Genomic DNA, 21759 nt, shown 5'->3' with positions numbered 1-21759 from the left:
CCACAATCAGAAGACCTCTAAAAACAAAACGAGAAAAGAAACACAAATAAAATTTTACATGTTATGTCAGTTCCCACTGTACTCTACGGATCAGAATGTTGGGCACCAAAAAAAGAATAAATTAAGGCAGATAGAATCATCGAAAATGATTTTTTTAAGATCAGTGAAAGGCTGCACAAGATTGGATAAATTAAGAAACACTTAATTAAGATATGAACTGGGTTTTCACGCAGTCACTGATAAATTACAAGACCACGAACACGGATGGAACACATCCTTCGAATGCCAAAAGGAAGAATTCCAAAACAATCAGTGGAATATCAACAAATTGGCAAGAAAAGTATTGGAAGACCAAGAAAAAGATGTTAATGTGGAGCCGGAACAGGCTTAGTAGCCAACTCCTGGAAGAAAGAAAAAGAAGATGAATCCCAAACTTCCGATTCTGAATCAGCTTGGGCTATTTAGGGTAAGGTCGGGGGAATCGGCTAAAAAATTGGAAAAGTCTTCATGGAAGACAGGTCTTTAATATAAAATCCGATTACTTTACACACTTACAAACAACATCCAACGATGTACGAATGTCTCTCTTTCAGAATGCATAAATACTGTCCAGAGCCCAATAAAGTCAGTTTTACTTTTGAGCCTCATGACCCTATTCGCCTTCCTCGAAAGTAGGATGAATTGGGTCAAAGAGGTAGACAAATAGGGTCAGTAAAAATTTAAAAGTATCTTCAGAGAACAAATCATTTCCCACTAAGAAACTTATTTTTACCCACAGCACTAACACATCACTCATGATGCCTTTCATTTCCCTTTCTTTGAATCACACTGAATCACACTGAATCCAGTCACCAAGTAAGATGGATTTTATTCTCTGTATTTTATCAATCAGAGTTCACAAGATGTGTCGTCATTATCTTCATCTCCATTGGTTTCAGATGATTCTGATGCTGACGTAGCATTTTACTCACTTGCTTATTACCGGTCTGCTTAGTGGTTTTTTGCTGAGGAAACAGTTTTTTTTAATCGGTCTCAAAAATATTTTGTGGAGAAGTGAGGAGGACTGCTGTTTGCCAGAATGTTTAGGTGCCACCTTGTTTGGAGATGGCAACAACTCGTGGAATGAGACCAAAGGGTTTAGAAATGGGCTCTCTTCCTGTATTGGATGGACTGGAGCTAATTCAGGTTAAAGTGGTCATTCAGGCAGTGGACATTCAAGCTGAAACTGGTAACCAAAGGGCAATAACTCATGTTCAGGCACTGCATTTTCATTAAGACGCCTGTAGAACGAAATCCGCTGTCAGCATTCGCCGCTGTTTATCCATGATGCCTTGAAAATGCTCCCAAAATACAAGTGTTAATCTTTCTTTCTCCTTTTGCGTTGCGTACGAGGTTCATACACTCATTGTCGTACCAATGTCTCCATTCTTCCGGTGCTACCGCGTCGGTTGTTGGTTTAAGACAACAGTTTCCTACGTTACCACATTCATTGTCGCAGTAGGCTTTGAGCGGCTTGAAAAATGACGCACCCAACGGCTGTAAGCGATGAGTTGTATGGCTTGGCAGACATATCATACTTATGTTGTTTACTTCTCCGAAATGAAGCGCTGGTAAAAAAATATTCCGATTCATGGCCATCTACAATTAACCCATTAATGCCCAGAAGATTTTTTTCTAAAAATGTTACTTTTTTTGCTTAAATTATGACTAGGCATCATACCTGATGCGGGAAAAAATATTTTAAAAAATGTCTTACATTTGCATAGTACTTAATCCTACACGTATCTTAAGATACATCTGGGCACTTAAGGGGTCAAAAATGCACATTATCATTTAATTGTGTTTATGAACGTTTTTGCTTTATAATTCATTACCCATGCCTTCATCAGTAGTTTTTAATCCTTGAATTTGAATTATTATGCATCAAATAATATAATTTTGAGTATTATTATAGTATTATAACGTGAACAATTTACATTTGCATTTTGAAAATTTACAGCAGTGTGATACTGTATCCGAGTTTTTTATACCGTAACCATCCCTTTACAACTGATACATCCAAGTCTCATCTGAAATATTTGAACCACCATTTTTATTCCTGATTGTTGTCCGGTAATTTGCCAGGAATTGATCTTACATGTCCACTCCACCCATGTGAGAATTGTAGTCCGCGATCGCCACTGGCATTTCGGAAACAGAATAACAAACAGGAGTTTTCATTTTTTTATGTATGCTAATAGTAATCAATTCTGATATGAATAAGTTTCAGCAAATATGTTTGTACCTGGTGGTAATTTTCACTCATCCACTAGTCCTAAAAGTACATCTTTCTGACCAAGATCTGTTCTCTGAAGGTTGGCTACAGCATAATAAAGATTGACTTGATTCGAAAATACACCATAATTTTCACCATAATCTTACTCGTTTCCCTCTAATACATTGCTTACAGCCATATCTACCATAGTAGAGGTTGATTGATTCATCCACCAAACAATATTCTCCAGCGCTTACAATTTTGAAAGTCTAGTTCAAAACCTCAAACTAAGGTTGAACTTTATATAGCCTATCCTTGCCATCATTCTTCCTATTATAATAATTATCTACCAGATGCAGAAACCTTAACATTTCTTCAAACCTGTTCCTTCGCATTGATTGAGAAAGTATTTCGATGGTGAAGTCTGGAGATGACCTCCGATAAAGCCATCAACTAAGTAGACGGTGACCTGAGAGAAGCAATATTCCAAACACCTCATAAGTCACTTTGATTTGTTCATACGAAGAATGTAAAAACATTTTTAACAATTGTTCAAAAAATTTGTCTTGAATTTTTTCTGCTGACAGCGCTGATGTTAGAGCTATTTCAGAATTGTTTCACCTCTGCTCCATCACTAAGGTACGTCTTCTCTTCTCAGTGGTAATTGGGAGCCCCTATGCTGTTTTCTTGACTTATTTAGCAAGCGGTGTGCAACAAAAGTAACAAGAAAGTATTTACAGAAGAGACGGTTGAAAAGTTTTTATAACGCAGATTCCTCCTTATGTCAGGTATATCTTTCGGAGACTCGAATTTGAATACAAAGTACAGAGTTTTTGGTGATGGAGCGTAGTACAAAGTTTCTTTATCAATGTTCACCAAAGTTGCTTATTTCGTACACTGATTTCCGGCTTGCAAATTGGATATTATTGCCAGGGGAAAGTTGAACGAGAAACAAAGTAATCAATCCATTCCACCGTCGGCGATACAGAATACAAGTAATGCCATGACAGTGGCAGATACATATGGGGGGCGAAGGGTGAGCGCGCCCCCCTCTTACGTGGCCGCCCGCATTGCCTAACAGGGCAGAACTACAATTGTAACTCTTTCATATCATAAGATGGCATTGCCTTGTATATATAATAATTATATAATATATATAATAATAATAATAATACCTTGTTTATAATCACTTTAAATAAAACTTTCCTAAACTTTGCACGTGACTTGATTATTTTTCATTACTATACAAGTAAAGATAGCTCAAGATATCTTTTGTGCCCCCCTTGAATTCTTTTCGGTATCCGCTACTGTGCCAGGATAGGCAACTTGATATTGCGAGTATTTGTATTTACAGAAATCCAATACTGACTCATTTTCTGCTTCCAATGAAGGTACTTTATCACAATTCAAATGAGGATGCACAACAATTCTGAGAAAATTCCTGTTTTGCTGTATTTACCTAATTGTTCAATATTATACTTCATGAAATGGAAGGAATATAAAACTGTCTTCGATCTATCACATAAGTAGGTTTATAAAATTATTACTTATTCATCTAATCAATAAATAGAATGAAACATACCTATAAGTCAAAACTTGAATTTTTAGTGCCACAAGTGCCCAGACGTATCTTTAGATACGTCAAAACTTTACTGATTAGTTTTGTGATGAGCTTAAAAGAAAAATGAATCTCTTTAAAAAGATAATATTCCTTATACATTTAAAATAAAACAGGTAAAAACTGGATTCAGATAACTCAATGGTTTATGTGAAAATTAAATTTTCACATGGCCATAGCGTAGCGATTTCTGAGTAGTTCATGACCAGCAATGTGTAAGTAAGCATATCAATTGCAAATATTGGCTTAAATAATCTAAATCACTTGTATACCATTTGAAGACTTTATTCTGTCATATTACGTAAAGAAATCGCATTAACAACAAACCACAGAGTATTTAGGAATTTTTAAAGTGTGACGTATCTTAAGATACGTCTGGGCATTAATGGGTTAAAATGTAGTGTCCAGGAACAGGAAGTCTTTCAGCCACTTCAGAAACTCCACTTCGTTAACCCACCCTGAGTCCGGCATTGTGACCAATGACCCATTTGGGAGGCCGTCACCAAATTCAGAATATAGTTTTTTTTCGTTTAAAAATGATAAAAGGAGGGATGTAGTTTCCTGTGGTATAGTAGGTGCAGCTAATATTGTCACAAGCTCTCCTCGTTCTACATAAGTCTATGCGTAAACTGCTTTTCTGCCTTTTTCAGCAGACATTTTCTTCGTAGGCTTATTGTTTAGTTGCCAACCAGACTCATCAGAATTTTATATCATCTGTTGTTTGTCCATCAGGTCCATGTTCTCAATACTTTTCTTTAGTAAAGAATGGAATGTCGCCACGCCTTCTCTATTGAGACCACTACAACGTGCTAAAGAGAGCCCTTCTGCTTTACTCAGTGAGACATTTCGTATTTGTTCCCTGAAACCCTTTAACCACTCTTCACCTGCCGTATTCCTTGTATTCGAGGGAATGCGCTTTATTTTGTTGGATTCTGTGAAAACAAAGGCAACCCTCCAAAGCACATTTAAGGAAATCCACGGAGAGTTTCAGGATTTTTTAAACTAATTCTTGCTCGTCGACTTCAGTAAATATTATTTGACTACTTTTTGACTTTTATGGAGTATCCCTGCCACTTTGCAGCCGTCTTTGAAGAAATGAATGAGGAACTCCAAATAAATCTGCGGCGTAGCTCTAGCTTCTGCCTTCACGAAATGCTATAATTGCTTCACGCATGTCATCTTCTGTCCACTGTGAGGTAGTTTTTCTATCGTATTTCCCCATCTATTATATAATAGAAAAGAAAGACAAAAAATAATACGTCGAATTTGAAAATATGGACTCCTTTCAACCGAAATCACGTGACCATATTTGCCTGAAATGCATGATTTTATTTTCACTGTGTTGGTCCACCTGCACAAGCACGATAAAGCGTGGACACCGACATTAACGTCGATAGAATATTTTGACTCCATACAACAAGTAATGCTCAATAAACAGTTGACGACATTATTCCAACTATTTCGATATAAATATTTTAAAAAACGAAAAACAAATACGACCTCACCCCAAACAGCACACAGGGTCAGCTAGTCTAATATAAAGTCTAGTTAGTCCATAAGTTCAGCTAGCCCACAAGTAACTTCGCAGCAATAAGCACTTCTCATATTGACTTCTTGCTTTGTACATAAGAATGGAGTTATAATGCCTGCCGCTCGATCAGCGCTTCCTTTGCTACGTTTAGTTTGGCAGTGAGAACGAAATATATAAAATTAACCCTTTTCGCCTTTTGACCCAAATCACCCTACCTTACCCTAAGTTATCACTTTTCTCTCTATGGCCCGAAACACATTTAGAAAATATGAAATATGAATTTCAGGCTAACTACTGGATGCCGTAGTTGTTTTTGCATATAGTCGAGTTTTCATTTTTCCCGGGAGATTTACTCGTAGGATAAATAAATATATATGCGAAAGCTACGGGGTTACTTAAAAACTTTTATGAGCGAACATAGCGCTTTAGAATAAAAATTAAACAAAAATTAGGCATGCATTTCTATTCTCCAAAATATGTGGAAACGTCTGGAATATCAGCTGATTAATTTAATTTTCTGGATAAAGTACGAATTTTAATTTTAGCTGTAAGATTTGAACCATTTCCTAAACTAAATACCAAGAAGAGCTACGCTATTCGTTCGAAACTGCTTCGAACTATCTGAGAGAGTTACGCAGCTTTTACTCAAGTTGAACTGGAAAAGCAGAGAGACTGGGAGGGTAGGTGCTTTGCTCAGATTTATTGACCAGTTAAGATTGGATGTCTTTCAGAGAGACACGAAGATCATCGTCTTTCAACATCGTTAGATTTCTACGTCTGGCAAAAACAATTCAGTGAGAGAGATATTTTTCCGGAAGGATAGGTGCCGCAATTATTTTTTTCCCGAACGATAAATAAAAGATAGTTGGGACTCGGGAGTGAAATCATTCTAATGACGAGCACATTTCTTTGCAAACCCCTGAAGCACGCCAATTGAGATGGCTTGCGGGGTTACATGTACACACGGAATTTCTTTCCGCGAAAATGTTGGCACGTATCATAAAATTATCTTAGTTTTTCCCGGCGTATCAGGTGCAGAAAAGTTTCTCGGGTTTTCCACCGGTTGATGTTGTCCATGTCTCCCGACGTTTCGAGCAGCGACTTGCTGATCATGCTCAGGGGAATTTCCGAATGAAGAAGATCGGATTCGGAAGATCCCCTGAGAATGATCAGCAAGTCGCTGTTCGAAACGTCGGGAGACATTGACAACATCAACCGGTGGAAAGCCGCTGGCGGACTAAGGTGATTATTTCATCGCATTCATGTTCACTGTCAGTGCGAATCATTTTCCGCCCCGCCTCAGTGTTATGCAATACCTCTCAGCGATAATGCGTCTGAAGTGTGATATGCGTATACAGGTGACATTTATATGTTCTTCAACTATAAAAAAAATTTAGCCAGTGCAATACAAACTTTCAAAAAACCTCAAAGATTGCCATATTTCTCCAGAAAATACTGGCAGTTTGTCGACTACCTCCTCCTACTCTTCTTAACCGGGTACTACTCACTGGACGCAATGAAATCAGAACTCAAAGTTTCCCTAAAGAGTCATCTCAGCACTTAAACCTTGGAATCAAAAGTCAGTATCACCACTTGAGTCGAATGTCACGCAGTAATGAGCAATGGTGCGTACTTGGTGGTCCATTGACCTGTTCATTGAATCACCCAAGTCCATTGACTTTTCCTGAGAAAGGTAAGTATATTTTCTTCTACCTTGAATAAACAAAGCTCAGTTTTACGTCAAAAATATCTTTATTTGCGAAACACCAGCATTGAAATATAGTTCATAACATGGTAAGACACAGCACAAATGTAGATGACTTATTTAATCCCGAGGGTAAATGTTTGACCGATGTATGAAAATTTCCTAAAGAAAATTAATGATTCAAATTATGCATTTATTGAATTTTATCGAAGTTTCAAATTTTGTTGCATTATATAAATCTGAAATTGATGTGGAAGTACTCGTGAGTGGCATGAAATCAGGTGGATGGAGCTGCTTTCCCGGGTTTCCAACTACCAATCCCCGCTGAAATGAGTGCAATTCCATAACCATCACCCGGTGCGGCGTCAGGTGGGGACAGGTTATTCTTAATGCGAATCTGCTGTAGCTGTCTACATCCTATTTCAATTAGTACGTTGAGAAACTTTGAAATCAATCTCATCCTCTGTTCTGCTTAACACGATACAAGGAAAATATGCCCACCTATGTATAAGTTCCAATTTATTAAAATGTAACTATTTTTAATTTTTGTGACCACGGGTATATATTAGGGCGGATCGGAAAAATCGATTTTTTTCAAATTCACCTGGTCCAATGAAAAGAAGTTGTTGGACCGATCAAAAATAAGGCCTGAAAATTTTGAGACCTCTACGGTAACCCCTGACCCTCGCTCCAATGCAATTTAGAGGGGTAGGGTCAAAATTCGAACAATATCATATTTTATGGTCATTCCCTATAGATTTTGCCGAGTTACTGTTCTTACAGGGTGAATCGCATTCGTGCATTTTGACGAATCTGCCACCGTTTAGCCACAGAATGCCTAATTTGAGTCCGCGACCGCGAAGAAAATATTCCAACGCCCACGCAGCGTCGCGGATACAAGAGCAGCAGGCCGATCCCTTCCCCTCCCCGCTCGCTTCTCCCCCTCCCACGCCTCTAATACAGCAAAATTCATCCCGCGTGTGCTGCTAGGAGGGCGTTCATCTTTGATAATATCAATCGGAAGATGGTAGAAGGTAGAAAAATATGCGTAGTGAGACGACTTGTCCCTTATCTGGCGCCTCGTCGGCGTTAAACAAATCGATGTCACCAACTTTTAGAGAAGAAGTGATGAAATATTTTTAGATCCGAGAACGCAGGAAAGGAGCCTATGGTCTATTAAGAGGCCTCTCGAGTGGCTATAAAGGTGTGCGAACTTTGGATATACTCTTATATTCCGTTATTGTCCTAAAGCTCTGACTAAATGGATTTTTGGTGATGGTGCCACCGTGTCTTATCTGATATCATGTCTTTACATAAAATCTTTGGCGGTTTTCTCTGGACAAACGAAATTCACCCTCTTTTCTGTTTTCATGTTCCTCCTCGCCCCTCACGTTAGAACTCTCTGCTTCACATTCCGCGATTCCGTCTTTCCATCTCTCAACGCTCTGTTCTTTTGAATCTCGGCCTTATTTAACTCCATAGCTTCAAAAATCCCTTTCCTGGACCTATTTTCCTCTGACACTAGTTACAAAGCCACCTTAAAATGCCATCTGAACAATTCACCGCTGTCTAATAAATAGTGCCCCTTCTTATGTTCAAACATATTGTTTTCTATTAGCTTTTATTTATTGTATTATTGTTTGTTAAGGCCTGGTTACACGGTACATGAGAATGTACAAGAAAATGTGAGAATGTCTGAATCTCAGAATGAACGCGAAAATGCACCGTGTAACCACGCAAAATGTAAGAATGTATGAATTTCTGAACGCCTGCTCTAATTTCGTTCAGACAATCATACAATTTGACCTCAGAGTCACCTGGTGGCAGACTACGAAAACGACTCATTCATTTCATCTGGCTTGTATAGGCGACTTCTTTGTTTACGTACGGCCCCGATAGTTATTTCGATTTGATATGATCTTGCTTGACTTGGATATCTCACTGATTGGATATGGGTAGCGAAAGAATGGAACACAAGAAAAGGGGATGGGTAAAAGGAAGGATCAGATGGAAAGGCGCTGAATTTTTTAACCGCGAGAATTGTCCAAGAATGAGATCCAAATGATCATTAAAAGGTCATAAAAAAGCATGTGATAGGCAAAGAAATAAGTTTCAAGTGCTATTTACGCTGCATTTACTCAAGTTCCTGTTTTTGAATCGAGACCGATTGCAAAACGAGTCGAAATTTTAGGTGTTACGTTGACATGCAGCGAACGATATGGGCATCGCAGTAATAAATATTGAATTTACCTTGCCAAAAGCCTCATATTTCTCGTATATTCCTATAGCGTGCGCCGATTCACAGGAGAAGGATGGAGAGAAATCACGACACACTCGCTTTCAAGTCTAAAATTCAACTGCCTTATTATGTCCTGTTTATTATATCACAAGGCTAAAGGGCAAGAGAAATTTTGAAAATGTGCTTTTATTATGGAACACTACTATCCAACAAAATTTTAACGATATCGGTGAAAGACACTTCGTGAATATTCCTTGTTAGGGGCTCCTTGTGACGAGAGGCCGCCCGCCCATTACATTCCTTATTTTTCATCGTGGTTTAATCGTAATCAGTATTTATTCTCGTAAACAGCCACTTTCCTTATAATTTGATCCTACAATGGGTAGAATGATAGGTACATTTATAGAGTTGTTTACAAAGTGAAATAAGTAACTTGATAAAATCCTGCGGTAACCCTGATTTAAGAGTGTACTTACGTTGAGGATATCCGGTTGACAATATAGATAATGTATTTGACTTCATTCTGTGAATCATCAACCACTTATTCCTCTTATTTTTGTCCCTTCGAACGAAAGCAAAAAACTTCTCCGGCGAGTAAATAGAGGCACTAGACGTCGGGGCACTTTATATGGTTTTATGGGATGCACGATTTATATGGTTTTCACAAGTTTTTCTATTGAAGGTCCATGCTGCAATATACTCACTACATTAAGCAAATGATGTAGGTGTGTAACGTAGATCACAATCTGCAATCAACTTATGTTAATTTAGTCTTTCCAAAGCCCCCCAAACAATTGCCTTTATTTATTTCAACAACGCCTTGGCAACCCAATATATTCACAATCCGAAGTTTGACGTTAAAGCAGCAATTATATTCGCCAAATTTGCGTTTAAGTCCCTACATAGACAGTTTTTCTATCCACTTCCTCAGTCTATCATCAGTGGATTCCAGGCCGTGATGTAACGCGCGCACGCTCCGTCACGTGTTTTCAAACAGTCGATGAAGATTATTTTTAAAGACTCATATCTCAGCTATAAAACATTATTAATTCGTGAAATTTTCGGCAAATACATTTGAGGTAAGGATCTTATTATTCTAGTACTTTTAAAAAAGTTTGCATGTTCCCCATTGGTTTATATTTGAAGTTGAAATAATTTGTTGCGCATTTAAAAATGTACGAAAAAATGTCCGAAAAAATGTACCATGTAACCACCTACTCGTGGATCTTGTCCATGAGAATGTACAAGAATCTGTTCAGAAAACCATTCAGAAAAATGTACAGATTCTTGTACATTCTAATGTACCGTGTAACCAGGCCTTTACCTCTTAGCTATTATTTATTTGAGTAATAGCCAATATAAAAGCTTTTGTGCCGTTTTTGGTGGAGAAATAAATAAAACAAAAAAATGAAAAATATAGTAGCTAGCGCCACCGAAAATTTATTGTGACGAACAGGCCTTTCCCCTGCTAATTTCTTTTCCTAAAGAAGGGCGCCCAATATTCATGTATGGAGCGGTTGTTAGCGAGGCAAGCGAGTGTACGGTGACCTTCACTGGGTTCACATAGTAAAATTGCACTAACATAGTTTTAAGTTAGTGGCATATGATTGGTTATACGTGTGATGTAAGCTCAGCAGCGATTGGTGGAGAGATACTCTCTAGCCAGTGGACTCGACATGGTAGAATCCAAGGAAACAGGCATTCATCACTGGGGACAGTCAGTCCCAGGCAAACGCTTGTAACTTGTGCGCGGAGGAGCCGGTCAGCATTTAGCCGAAGACTGTGGTGAGAAGGGAATTTTCAGCGAGAGGCTTGGCGTAGGCGGAGTCTGGAGGCAGCCGGGAGAACTGCAATCGGGAAGACTGGCGACGCTGTTCCTGCCCGATTGGAGCGGATATAGTCTGGACGCTGTTGGGCGACTTGCATGCACGGAATTGGCATTCGCCACGTCGAATGACTTTTCAACAGGACGGCGTCATCATCACCGGCTCGCTGACCAAGAGACATTCGTCGTATTCACCCAGCCGGCATCGCTACACTAAGTATCATTTTCCCGTCCATTCCACCCAAAAAGCAGTGTTTGCCAAGTGCATCACGGGAATCTTAAAGATTCCATCGACATAATCGCGTTCCACATTTTCAAAAAGTGATTCATTATGTGTCCAGTGAACTTAAGTTATTCACGCTTTTAGTCCAATCAAGTTAAATAATTCATTCCTCTAATCAAATGCTTAAATATGTGGTGTGAAACGAAACCATTGCATTCATTCTAATAGGAAAAAAACTCAGACTGGTTAAAGTGCAGTCGTCGTACACGTTCTGCATTTGGCACGTATTTAACTCATGTTTCATAATTTCCCGTCCAATATATTTGCAGTAGAGAGCGGGCGAAGAACCAGTAACTGTAATTACCTTAGATTACGTAGATTATGAAATTACCTTAGATCACGTGATATTTGCAGATTCTTCTCATATTCATGTTTCATTAATGTTTGATGACATTTATGGCCATTTGGATTCAGGAAAAGTAAGGGCACACGAGAGCCAGTTAAGTATCTCAAGTTGATCATAGAAAAGAACAAACCGACTTTCAAAGTATTTTCGGACTTGGAGAAGGTCTTTAAAAACGTGAAATGGAATACAATGCTTCATGATATGAGTGAAATTGGAGTGATCTTCTTGATCGTAGAATTGTGGACATCTTATATGAAAAGTGCCACGTTGATAAAATCTGGACCTACCTATGCAGAAGGAAGACTAGGAAAAAGAGCAAGACAAGGGTGTGCATTGTTTACAACGAGAAAACCATGAATGAAATCAAAGAGAAGGCTTTGGGTGTCATTATCCACGGAGAAAGAATCCGGGACAAGGGCTGGCCCCGGATGAGTAGCATAGGGTAGGTTGCAAGGGATGTAAAAGACAAGAAATACATGACTATGAAATGGTTAGAGGATGGGAAAGCGTAACTGAGAGCTGCTTCAAACCAATCTTAGAAATGTTGACTGATGTTACTGCAATTACTATTATTATTATTATAGTATTCTACCGATTAAGGTAGGTTTCCATGGAGTACTTGACAAGAATTCTGGGATCCTCTCTCCCCCGTCAACCACATCCCTCTTCAATAAAATCTACTCCCTTTTATTCTATCTAAAAATCCTATTATTTTCCTTTCTCTCCCTCGTTTACCTAACATTCTACCCTATGACACTGTTTTCAACATCCCCTTCCCGTTAAGTATTCGCTCCATCCATACATTCTGTCTCCTTCGTATCTCATCTAAAAGCTGTCCCTCCTCGCCAACCATATCCAGCACTTCGTCGTTCCTCTTCCTCTCCGTCCACTTCACTTTCTCCATTCTTCGCCACATCTCAAATGCCTCCGTTCTTTTCTCGTCCTCCTTCCTAAGTGTCCACGTTTCTGCACCCTAAAGGCTACTCTCCAGATCAGACTCTTCACTAGCCTTTTCTTTAAATTCTTACATAGCGAACCTCCTAGAAGCTCCTTCCTGTTCACGAACGCCACCTTTGCTAATGCATTTTTCTTCCTGATATCCTTACCACTGTATCCTTTTTCCTCTATCGTACTGCCTTAGCAGTTGAACTGCTCAAACTGCTCAAATTTTTCTCTACCCACCTTTATCTAAGTCTGACATTCCTCGCTCGTGATGCTTTACGAAACCGCATCACTTTGGCCTTCTTGTGATTAACCCTCATTCCATATTCCTCGTAACGCTCGCATAATGCATCCTCTTGAGTCTGAAGCCCCCTCGCTGACTGGATAATTAACGCCTGATCATCCGCGAACCTTACCGATTTAAACATCATTCCTGCCACTTTTACTCCAGCTTCCAACTTATTCCACACTTCCCTTACCGTCTCCTCAGCGTACACGTTAAAGAGCAGCGGGGATAGAGGACAGCCTTGCCTCACTCCTCGGCCCATGCTTTCCCAACCAGATTCACCATCCCCTACCCTCACTGGCACAGTCTGGGCCATGTACAGATTACGAATCAGTCGCCTATCCCTCCAATCTACACCTATTTTCTTAAGGATATCCGTAAACTTTACCCATTTCACCCTATCAAATGCTTTTTCAAAATCCACGAAGCAGGCATACACGTAATGGCTATATTTTAAGTTCCACCAGGAACCTCATTATCGCTATTGCGTCACGAGTTGACTTCTCTTATCTAAAACCCAACTGCACATCAACAAAATACTCGTTGGCATTCGCCTCCATTCGTCTGTTAATTATCCTCAGTATCACTTTTGCTGCGTGCGATATTAGGCCAATAGCTCTATAATCTGTACATTCAATAGTTATCTTGTTTTTCGGTGGCGGAATAACAACCGTCTTCACGAAATCCTACGGCCAATATCCCTCCTCATTCGTCCTGCGTACTAGCTCGAAAAACCTTTTATCAATATCCCTATCTAGGTTATTCAGCAGCTCACATGGTATATTCTCAGGCAAAAAAATCTGTACTCTAAATAAACTAAAGCTATACTCTAACTGCACTTAATATCTGGACTGGGAATGCACTTAAGACTGCACTTAATTGAAACAATACAGCACAGTTGCCATAGTACAGTAAAGTACAGTTACCAAAGCACAGTCAGAGTGCAGTGGCCACAGCACAGTCAGAGTGCAGTGGCCATAGCACGGTCAGAGTGCAGTCGCCTCAGCACAGTCAGAGTGCAGTCACCACAGTACAGTCTAAGTGATTTCTTTGGGTCTTCTTCCGTTTTATCCATGGCTCTATGAAAAATCACCAACATTCCAGCTGGCTTCATCAGATCCACTGAAGTAGCGATGCAGATTTGGCCAGACTGATATTTTTGTCCAACCGAATCCTCTTTGACACTTCAATGAACACAAAGAAGCTGACTGGAAGTTTGACTAAATTTCATCCAAAGCCATGGATAAACTCTGAAGAAGACCCAAAAATCTAGCTGGAAAAGGGAATGATCTAAACCCTGTTTTGATATTGGATACAAATGACATGAAAGCCAATTCAGATATAAAATCATTTAATATAAAATGTAATATCTTACAATGAAATTCCATAATACATGGTGAATTTTACATGGTGTTTCATTTTACATAAATTCATGGTGTTACATTTCGCGGAGGTTTTCCGTAAAGTGGCCGAGTGGGACTTTAACGTATCATCCTCTGTTGGCCTAAGGGCCTGCAGTGTCTCTCACCTGCCTACACCCGTCTTTAGCTCACCGGTGCACTGTCGTGCGTGGAGTGAGGTAGTGTCCTTCAATCTGGTACGCTATGGTGAGCAAAAACAAGTCACCAGCAACGGGGTCGGACGGGAATCAATTCGCGGGTTCTGAGTAGTGAGGACGGAGGTCCACAGCAGCAAGTTCAACTCAAAAATCACTAAAATTTGAAAAATGATTTGTCGGCCTCCTAATAAACACAGAACGTTCGGAATAACACCAGGACCTTGACAATCCGATCCGGAACACAATTTTTGGGTTCTACAGGGAGGTTATAAGGAGACACCAGTCGACAAAAACAAAGGACGATCGCCTTCACTACGAAAAACATCAAAAAATAACCCCAGATTTTCACTTTTTGAGATAAAAGGCACACAGAATAGTATACTTAGATAATATTGATATTCTACACTGGATATAAACACTTGGAAATGCACTAATAAGAAATAATAACGTATTATTGGAACACGATCGACAACTCGTCACATGTTCAAGCGTGAAACACAAAACTTCATAATAACCAAAAATAAGGCATAGAATGTCACTGAAGGGGTGAAATATAAAGGAAAAGTAACTCCGAAACACTGATTAACCTCAATCAGGACGGATTTTCAATAACACAGGGAATTATAACACAAAAACCAACTCGGTATAACTGAAAACTTAAGACACTTGTAATTGAAAGAAAAATGCACGTAGGGAAACGAAACTTTCACAGGAGCAGTAGAATAAATGGCACTAGAAGCACAAAGAATCACAAGGTGGGCAAAGCCACCCCCTAAGATTGGTGGGACTTTGAAATTTCTCGGCAGCGGCTAGATTGAGGCAAACACTAAAAACGCCACCAAAAAAAGCCAAAATTCGTTGGATCTTGAATATTTTCACAGTAGGCGGCAGTGGGAACTTTTACGGACGTTACTGACATAATCAGCGACAGTTAATCAATGATTTAGCCACTAAAACTGAGGTTATACGGGAGCGGCACATAGACACGTGTCCTGCTGTGTACCCCCGTCCTCCATAGTAAATATAGGAAATACCGGAAATACTTTCTCCCGTCAATGACTAGTTTAAGTCCAGCCCTGTCAGAGTGCAGTTTGAGCCATAGAACAGTTCCAGTCCAGTTACCCAGCCCAGTAACAGTCCACTTTTAGCCACAGTACACTTACAGTCATGTTTTCTAGCCCTGTCACAGTCCAGTTTGAGCTATAGTACTGTTCCAGTCAAGTTACCCAGCCCAGTCACAGTGCAGTCTGAGCTCTAGCACAGTTCAAGCACAGTGATCCAGCACTGTTACAGTACAGTTCTTCTCAAATTCTAGCTGCCATAGTACAGTCTAGTACAGAAAAGTGTACTGTGACTGTGCTAAACGCAAAGTTTAGTCCAGTTACAGTGCAGATTTAGTGCAGTCACAGCACAGATTTTTTTGCCTGAGTTATTCCTAGCCACTGCTTTCCTAGTCTTTATATCACGTAGTGCTCTCTCTATTTCCGAATCTAATATCCCCGACCCAATATAATCCTCCTTCACTGGACTTTCCTCCTCTAAAGTCAATCTCTCCGGCCTTCTCCTTCCGTCGTACAGATCTTCCACGTATTCCTTCCATCTAGTCTGTGCATCTTCTCGCTCGCTCAGTATCCTCCTACCTTTAGCCTTAATTTTAGAAATGGCTCTTTTGCCGCCCGATAGCGACGTAACATTAGCGTACAGCGAGCCTGCTTCTACTTCCTTCTGGAACTTTTCCATTTTCTCACAGTCTTTTCCACCAAGTCCTCTTAGTTTTACGTCGTAATCGATTATTCAATTCCCTATACATTCTTTTACCCTGCTCTGTATCCACGTTCTTTCACTTCCATATCTCCTCCATTTCTTTTATCATTGTCTCCGTAACCCAGAACTGCTTTATCGTTCTGTTGTCAACGTAGGCAATTGACTTCTCCGCCGCTTTGACTATTCCCATTTTAATTTTATCCCACCCTTCCTCTACATTCTGTGTACTTCCAATCCCCCGGATACTATAGTCCACCAGATCCTGATATTATCTTCCCGTCAGTGCTTCATCAGTGCGTCTTCCCTTCAGTGCTTCTACATTCTATTTCCTTGCTTTCATAACTTTCATAAGTCTTTTGAAACTTACTTTGCATTTCATGAGCACTAGGTTGTGTCTGAATCAGCATCCGCTGCAAGGAAGCTGCTCGAGTTTTTCACACTATTCCTTAACCTCTTTCTTACCATAATGTAGTCTATTTGGTTTCTACCAATATCCCCTGGACTATTCCATATGTACCATCGCCCTTTATGATGATCGAAGCACGTGTTTGTGATGGATAATTTCTTTTTCCAGCAAAATTCTGCTGCTTTCTCTCCCCTGTTGTTCCGTATTCCTTGTCTAAAATCTCCTATTTCGTGTCCATCCCTCCCTTCCCCGACCGAGGCGTTCCGGTCTCCCATCACTACCAGATTTTTCTTATCCGGGGTGTCTCTAATTATTTCCTCGAGCTCTTCATACACCTCATCTACTTCTTCCTCCCTCTGATTGCTAATGGGCATGTAAACTTGGACCACCATAAGGTTGGTGGGCCGCGCCTCAATTTCTACCACCAGAATCCTATCGCTTACCTGGTGTATACCTACCACACGCTTACCCATCTTCCCGTTTAATACTAAAGCTACCCCTCGCTGGATTCCCCCCCCCCCCACCACTATATATAACCCTATAACCATCACTCCATTATTCCCCCCCATCCCTCCACCTCACCTCGCACAATCCTAAGATATCTATCCTCCCTTTATCCATTTCCCTTTTGATATTTTCTAACTTCCCCGCCCTCACCATAGTCCTCACGTTCCAAGTCCCTACATTTACAGCCGAATTCTTCTTCACCGTCTTCTTGGCCTTTTTTCTTCTCTCTTCATTGCTGCTGCTGGTGATGATGATAAGTCTCTGCAAGGACGACGATGTTGAAGACCCCGAGGACCTTGCCGACCTCGCTGCCGTGACCGACGCCCGCCCCTTGCGGACGGGTCAAGGATGATTAGATTCCGAGGCTCATTTCGTTGTACTCAATGTTTTCAGGGAAGAGATCGGTTGGTAGGGTTTCCCAATTCCATTCCAACAGTGTTTTTTTACGTGACACCATCACCTGGACTACCTTTCTTCTGGCTCCTACCCATCGGCCTATCTGGCATGGGTTGCCCTAATTTAGAATTAATCCCGCCATTGCAGCTCTAAGGATCATAGTAACTCTTAAGCCTTTCCATCGCGACAAGGTGGTGGCCCAGGAGAAAGGAAGTGAAGGTATAGGAGGGGCGAAAAGAACGAGAATTATTGTGGGGACAATTTTGCTTGGTGTGCTTGGTGCTCCGCTCCTTTGGGCAGGAACTTGATGTAAAAATTCAAAAGCCCGAAGATCGTCTTAGCTGATTCAAGGCTTTCGGGGGATCATAAATCTTGAGTTCATCACTCTCCTTGAGGGGTTCCGTAAGCTAGCGGAGGTGACCCTCGTGTTTGCCTCCTGATTTCGACGCAACGAGGACGTCATCGATGCATGCGTAGCAAAACTCAAAATCGCGGAAACCTCATCGTCAAATCTTTGAAAATTTTAATAGCAATTTGCAGGCCAAATGACATAAGCGAGAATTCAAATTGTGCGAATGGGAAGTAATAATTGCTGCCTTGGGCACGTCTTCCGGATTTGCGGAATTTGGTTTTATGCTTTGACGAGATCAGTAGCGGAATATACCTGACAGCCTACAAGTTGGTGTGAGAAATCAACATTTTAGGGGACCGGGTATCGATCTGGAATAATTCGGTCGTTCCCCTCCATCAGTCATCCTGTTTTGGCACCATGGAGAGAGCGGACGCCCATTGGCTGTCGGAGCGACGAGCTATGCCGAGAAAAGCATGTGAGCGGGAGGTCACTGGGTATTAATTATGTTATATACCGCTTGAGCCACATACCTACGTGTAGTGAGTTGAGAGACAACCAGGTTGTACTTCGTTGTATCATTTATTACGCTGGTGAGGGGAAATTAGGTCTCCAACTGCGCAAACTGTAATGCCAGGGAGCCCAAAAGAACTTCTCTCACGATGAGATCTATTGGGTAACAGCCTGGAATGGGATGGGAGGCTGATTACGGGACTACGGGAGTGTTAATTCAAGCTGCGATATTGCAGCTTCTACACCTGATGATCCTTTTGAGTGTTGCATTTTTCCTGCCGGCGGAAGATGTCGCTCGTGCCTTATCCTTTCTTCGACATGGTGAGCGTCGAGGAACACTGAATATGACGCACGTCCTCTCGTAGTGAAAAGTAGGACTGGCTATAAATAGATTTATTTCTTAGGTATCAGAAGTGGTTTGGCAAGTTTGTTTCTGTCCCAAGGTGGAAATGTTCGCTGTTCATGTACGGCAGTGTACATTACAGGGAATGCTCCTTGAAGTCTATGTTCTCATACTGGGAGCCAACCGTCTAGTTGGCCTACGAGTTGCTTCAGATTTTATTATTCTTCTTAGGCATTGATTCGGTTTGCTAATACCACATTATGCTTCTTTTTTCAGAACGGTCGCTCAAACAGCGATGGAGACATTACATAGGGACTCCTTTAAGCCATACAGAGACACTCTTAGGGATGTGTGAGTATTCATTCATTTTTTTCTCTTTTATTTTTATATTAAGGCCAATGCACATGGTTTGCCAATGGCAAAATTTAAAATTCTTGTGAAAGAATAAAATTACTTCTAGAAATATAACTAATAATCATTGAAATAAATAAATTAGGATTTTATTGGTAATATTTTTACGTTATTTTCTGTGTCAAGATTACTGAGAGAATGAAAATCGAAAGTTACTCTCCAATAGAGTTACAGGCCAATAGTGCTTATAAAATAAAATAGCTGGAATCCCTAACTAATAATGTCATGATATGATGACGTTATTATTATTGAGATTGTAGGAAGTGACGTCGGGACGCCACGCGGGAGGCAGGCGAAACTAAGTCTTCATGATACGATTAGATAGATGATTAGATAGTCCCCTAAAATGAAAAACGCGGTCATAACCTTAAGAAAATACGGTAGAGTTTAACTATACACAAAATGTCGTTCATGCAGAATTGGCGTTTCTAATCGACCACTTTAGGAACGAATTACTTGAAGGCGACCGTCTTCCAAAATTTTGTCTCTCATTCAACTACGAATTTTTAAAACTATATGCCTCTCATACCGGGTAAATAATCATACCCGTCTCATTATGGCAAATGGTCCATGTACGAAATCTTCCCGATATTCCCCGAAGTTTGCTTCGTACACGTCTCCGGAGGTGAAACGGTTAAAGTATCATGCTATGAACCAGAGTTTCCACGGATGAAGACTTAGTGACATGTGATTTAATGCTGCACACACGCAGTGGACATTTTTCTGATCTAAAGACTTCATGATCCTTGGAACCACTTGTTCGTTACATGTTACTTTACCCACTACACCTCAGGAGTGGTTGAGTCCTTTGGCAGTTTCAATTCCCAATATGTCGGTCGTGTTCACATATGGCCCCGCGAGAGTAAACTCCATTCTAGGTGAGACGTGTGCGAAGTATACTTCGGAGAACATTGGGAAGAGTTCGTAGTTTGACCTTTTGCACGTTGTCATAATGAGACGGATAGGATTATTTCCCCTGTACATAAGGAATATAATTTTCGAAATTCCCGATTGTTTGAGAGCATTACGAGGACAAAATTTTGGAAGACGGACGTCTTCAAGTATTTCCACAAGTGGCCTCTTTGGAACGCCAATGAGCATTCCCTTAATTTTTTCATTTTTAAATTTCACCGCATTTTCTTTGGGTTTTGACTGCGTTTTTCATTTTTGGGGGCAACTGTTTCGCCTGCCTCCCACGTGGTGTCCCAAGTCACCACCTATGGCGTCATATCTCCAAGTGTTAATCGTCAGGCGCGCATGTGTAATTTGTAGGATTCGATGTCCTGTTATGGTTTTGAAGAGCTAAAAAAAGAATCTATGATGTAGACGAATAAAAAAGGCGCAACTACTAATTTTTGAATTGCCAAAATCTATATGATAAAAATAAATTGCTGTGCGTTAGTCTCGCGAAAACTCGAGAAGGGCTTCATCAATTTTGCTAATGTTGTTTTTAAAATGTTCGAGAAAGTCCACGGAAGGTTTAAATGGTGAGCATGTAATGAAGCACGGCCCACGAGGCCTTAAAATGAGCAATAAAATATTTCCTTCATAATTGCCTGTAAAATTCATTATTATTGCCTGCAGACCTTTTTTTCTTTTACAAATTCGATAAGTGAAAATGGTCACATATAGTTGAAGCATTAGAAAGCATTGGAAAGAAAAACCAATACATATTCTGATTCTTGTAATGAATGTTCGTTTACCACGTGATTTGTGGTGAATTTTAAAAATACCTTAATTAAAATGCTGACATTTGGGCGTTTTCGGCTTACATGACGACCATCAGTATTGTTAATGTAGTCTCACATCTCTTTCTAAGGTTATTCACAAAATAATTCCTCTTATTTAGTCGTTTTAACTTTCATTTGTCATTACTTATTGAAAAATTTCGTTTGCGAAAACATTTTTCAATTACTTTAGGCTAATTTCGTTGTTAACCGTTTACTTATGTAACGACAGTCATTCGCGCATGTACTTCGATATAGCGGCAAGATTTACCGCTAAGTACGTGATAACTTTCTTTTTCTTAATAATTTACAATGCTAAAAAGAAGACGACCTAACTTAGTTCGTCAAATTCAATCAAATGAGCAACATAAAGTGCTATCCCTACTGATGACCTGTGAGTTACATATAATGACTCGCTTTGCTCGCTGGGGGGGCTCTGCCCCCTCTAGACTCCCCCGAAAAAGGCGTGCGGCCTGTTATGCTCACTGTGGGAGGTCTTACACTTTTTGTTTGCTACTTGTTACTTAAGGATCGTTTACTTGTAAGCTGGCTAGCTTAGGTATAATCCATATTTCCACTTTCACGTAAAACGAGCGCATGGTACGTAGGCTACAATATGAATGTAAATATTTATAAAGAGAAACGTTTTTCTGAGGGGCTAAAAAAGTAAAATAAATTTCTACGAGTTTCTCTAACTTATTCAATTCAAATACAAAAAACGTTGAGACCACGTTCCACTGTAACACCCAATGCATA

At 40.1% G+C, this 21759-nt stretch overlaps 1 protein-coding gene across 1 annotated transcript in view; it reads left to right on the top strand.

The window, feature by feature from the left end:
• LOC124167687 (follicle-stimulating hormone receptor-like) overlaps positions 1 to 21759 on the top strand; it is a 573602-nt gene that overhangs the window by 211552 nt on the left and 340291 nt on the right. Inside the window, exon 4 of the mRNA XM_046545674.1 lies at positions 19142 to 19216. Within this exon, the coding sequence (XP_046401630.1) occupies positions 19142 to 19216 (75 nt within the window). The remainder of the gene's footprint in view (positions 1 to 19141; positions 19217 to 21759) is intronic.

The sequence above is a fragment of the Ischnura elegans genome, chromosome 11 (genome assembly GCF_921293095.1).
Source record: "Ischnura elegans chromosome 11, ioIscEleg1.1, whole genome shotgun sequence".
Classification (NCBI taxonomy): Eukaryota; Metazoa; Arthropoda; class Insecta; order Odonata; family Coenagrionidae; genus Ischnura; species Ischnura elegans.
This window is presented reverse-complemented; position numbering and strand designations above follow the sequence as displayed.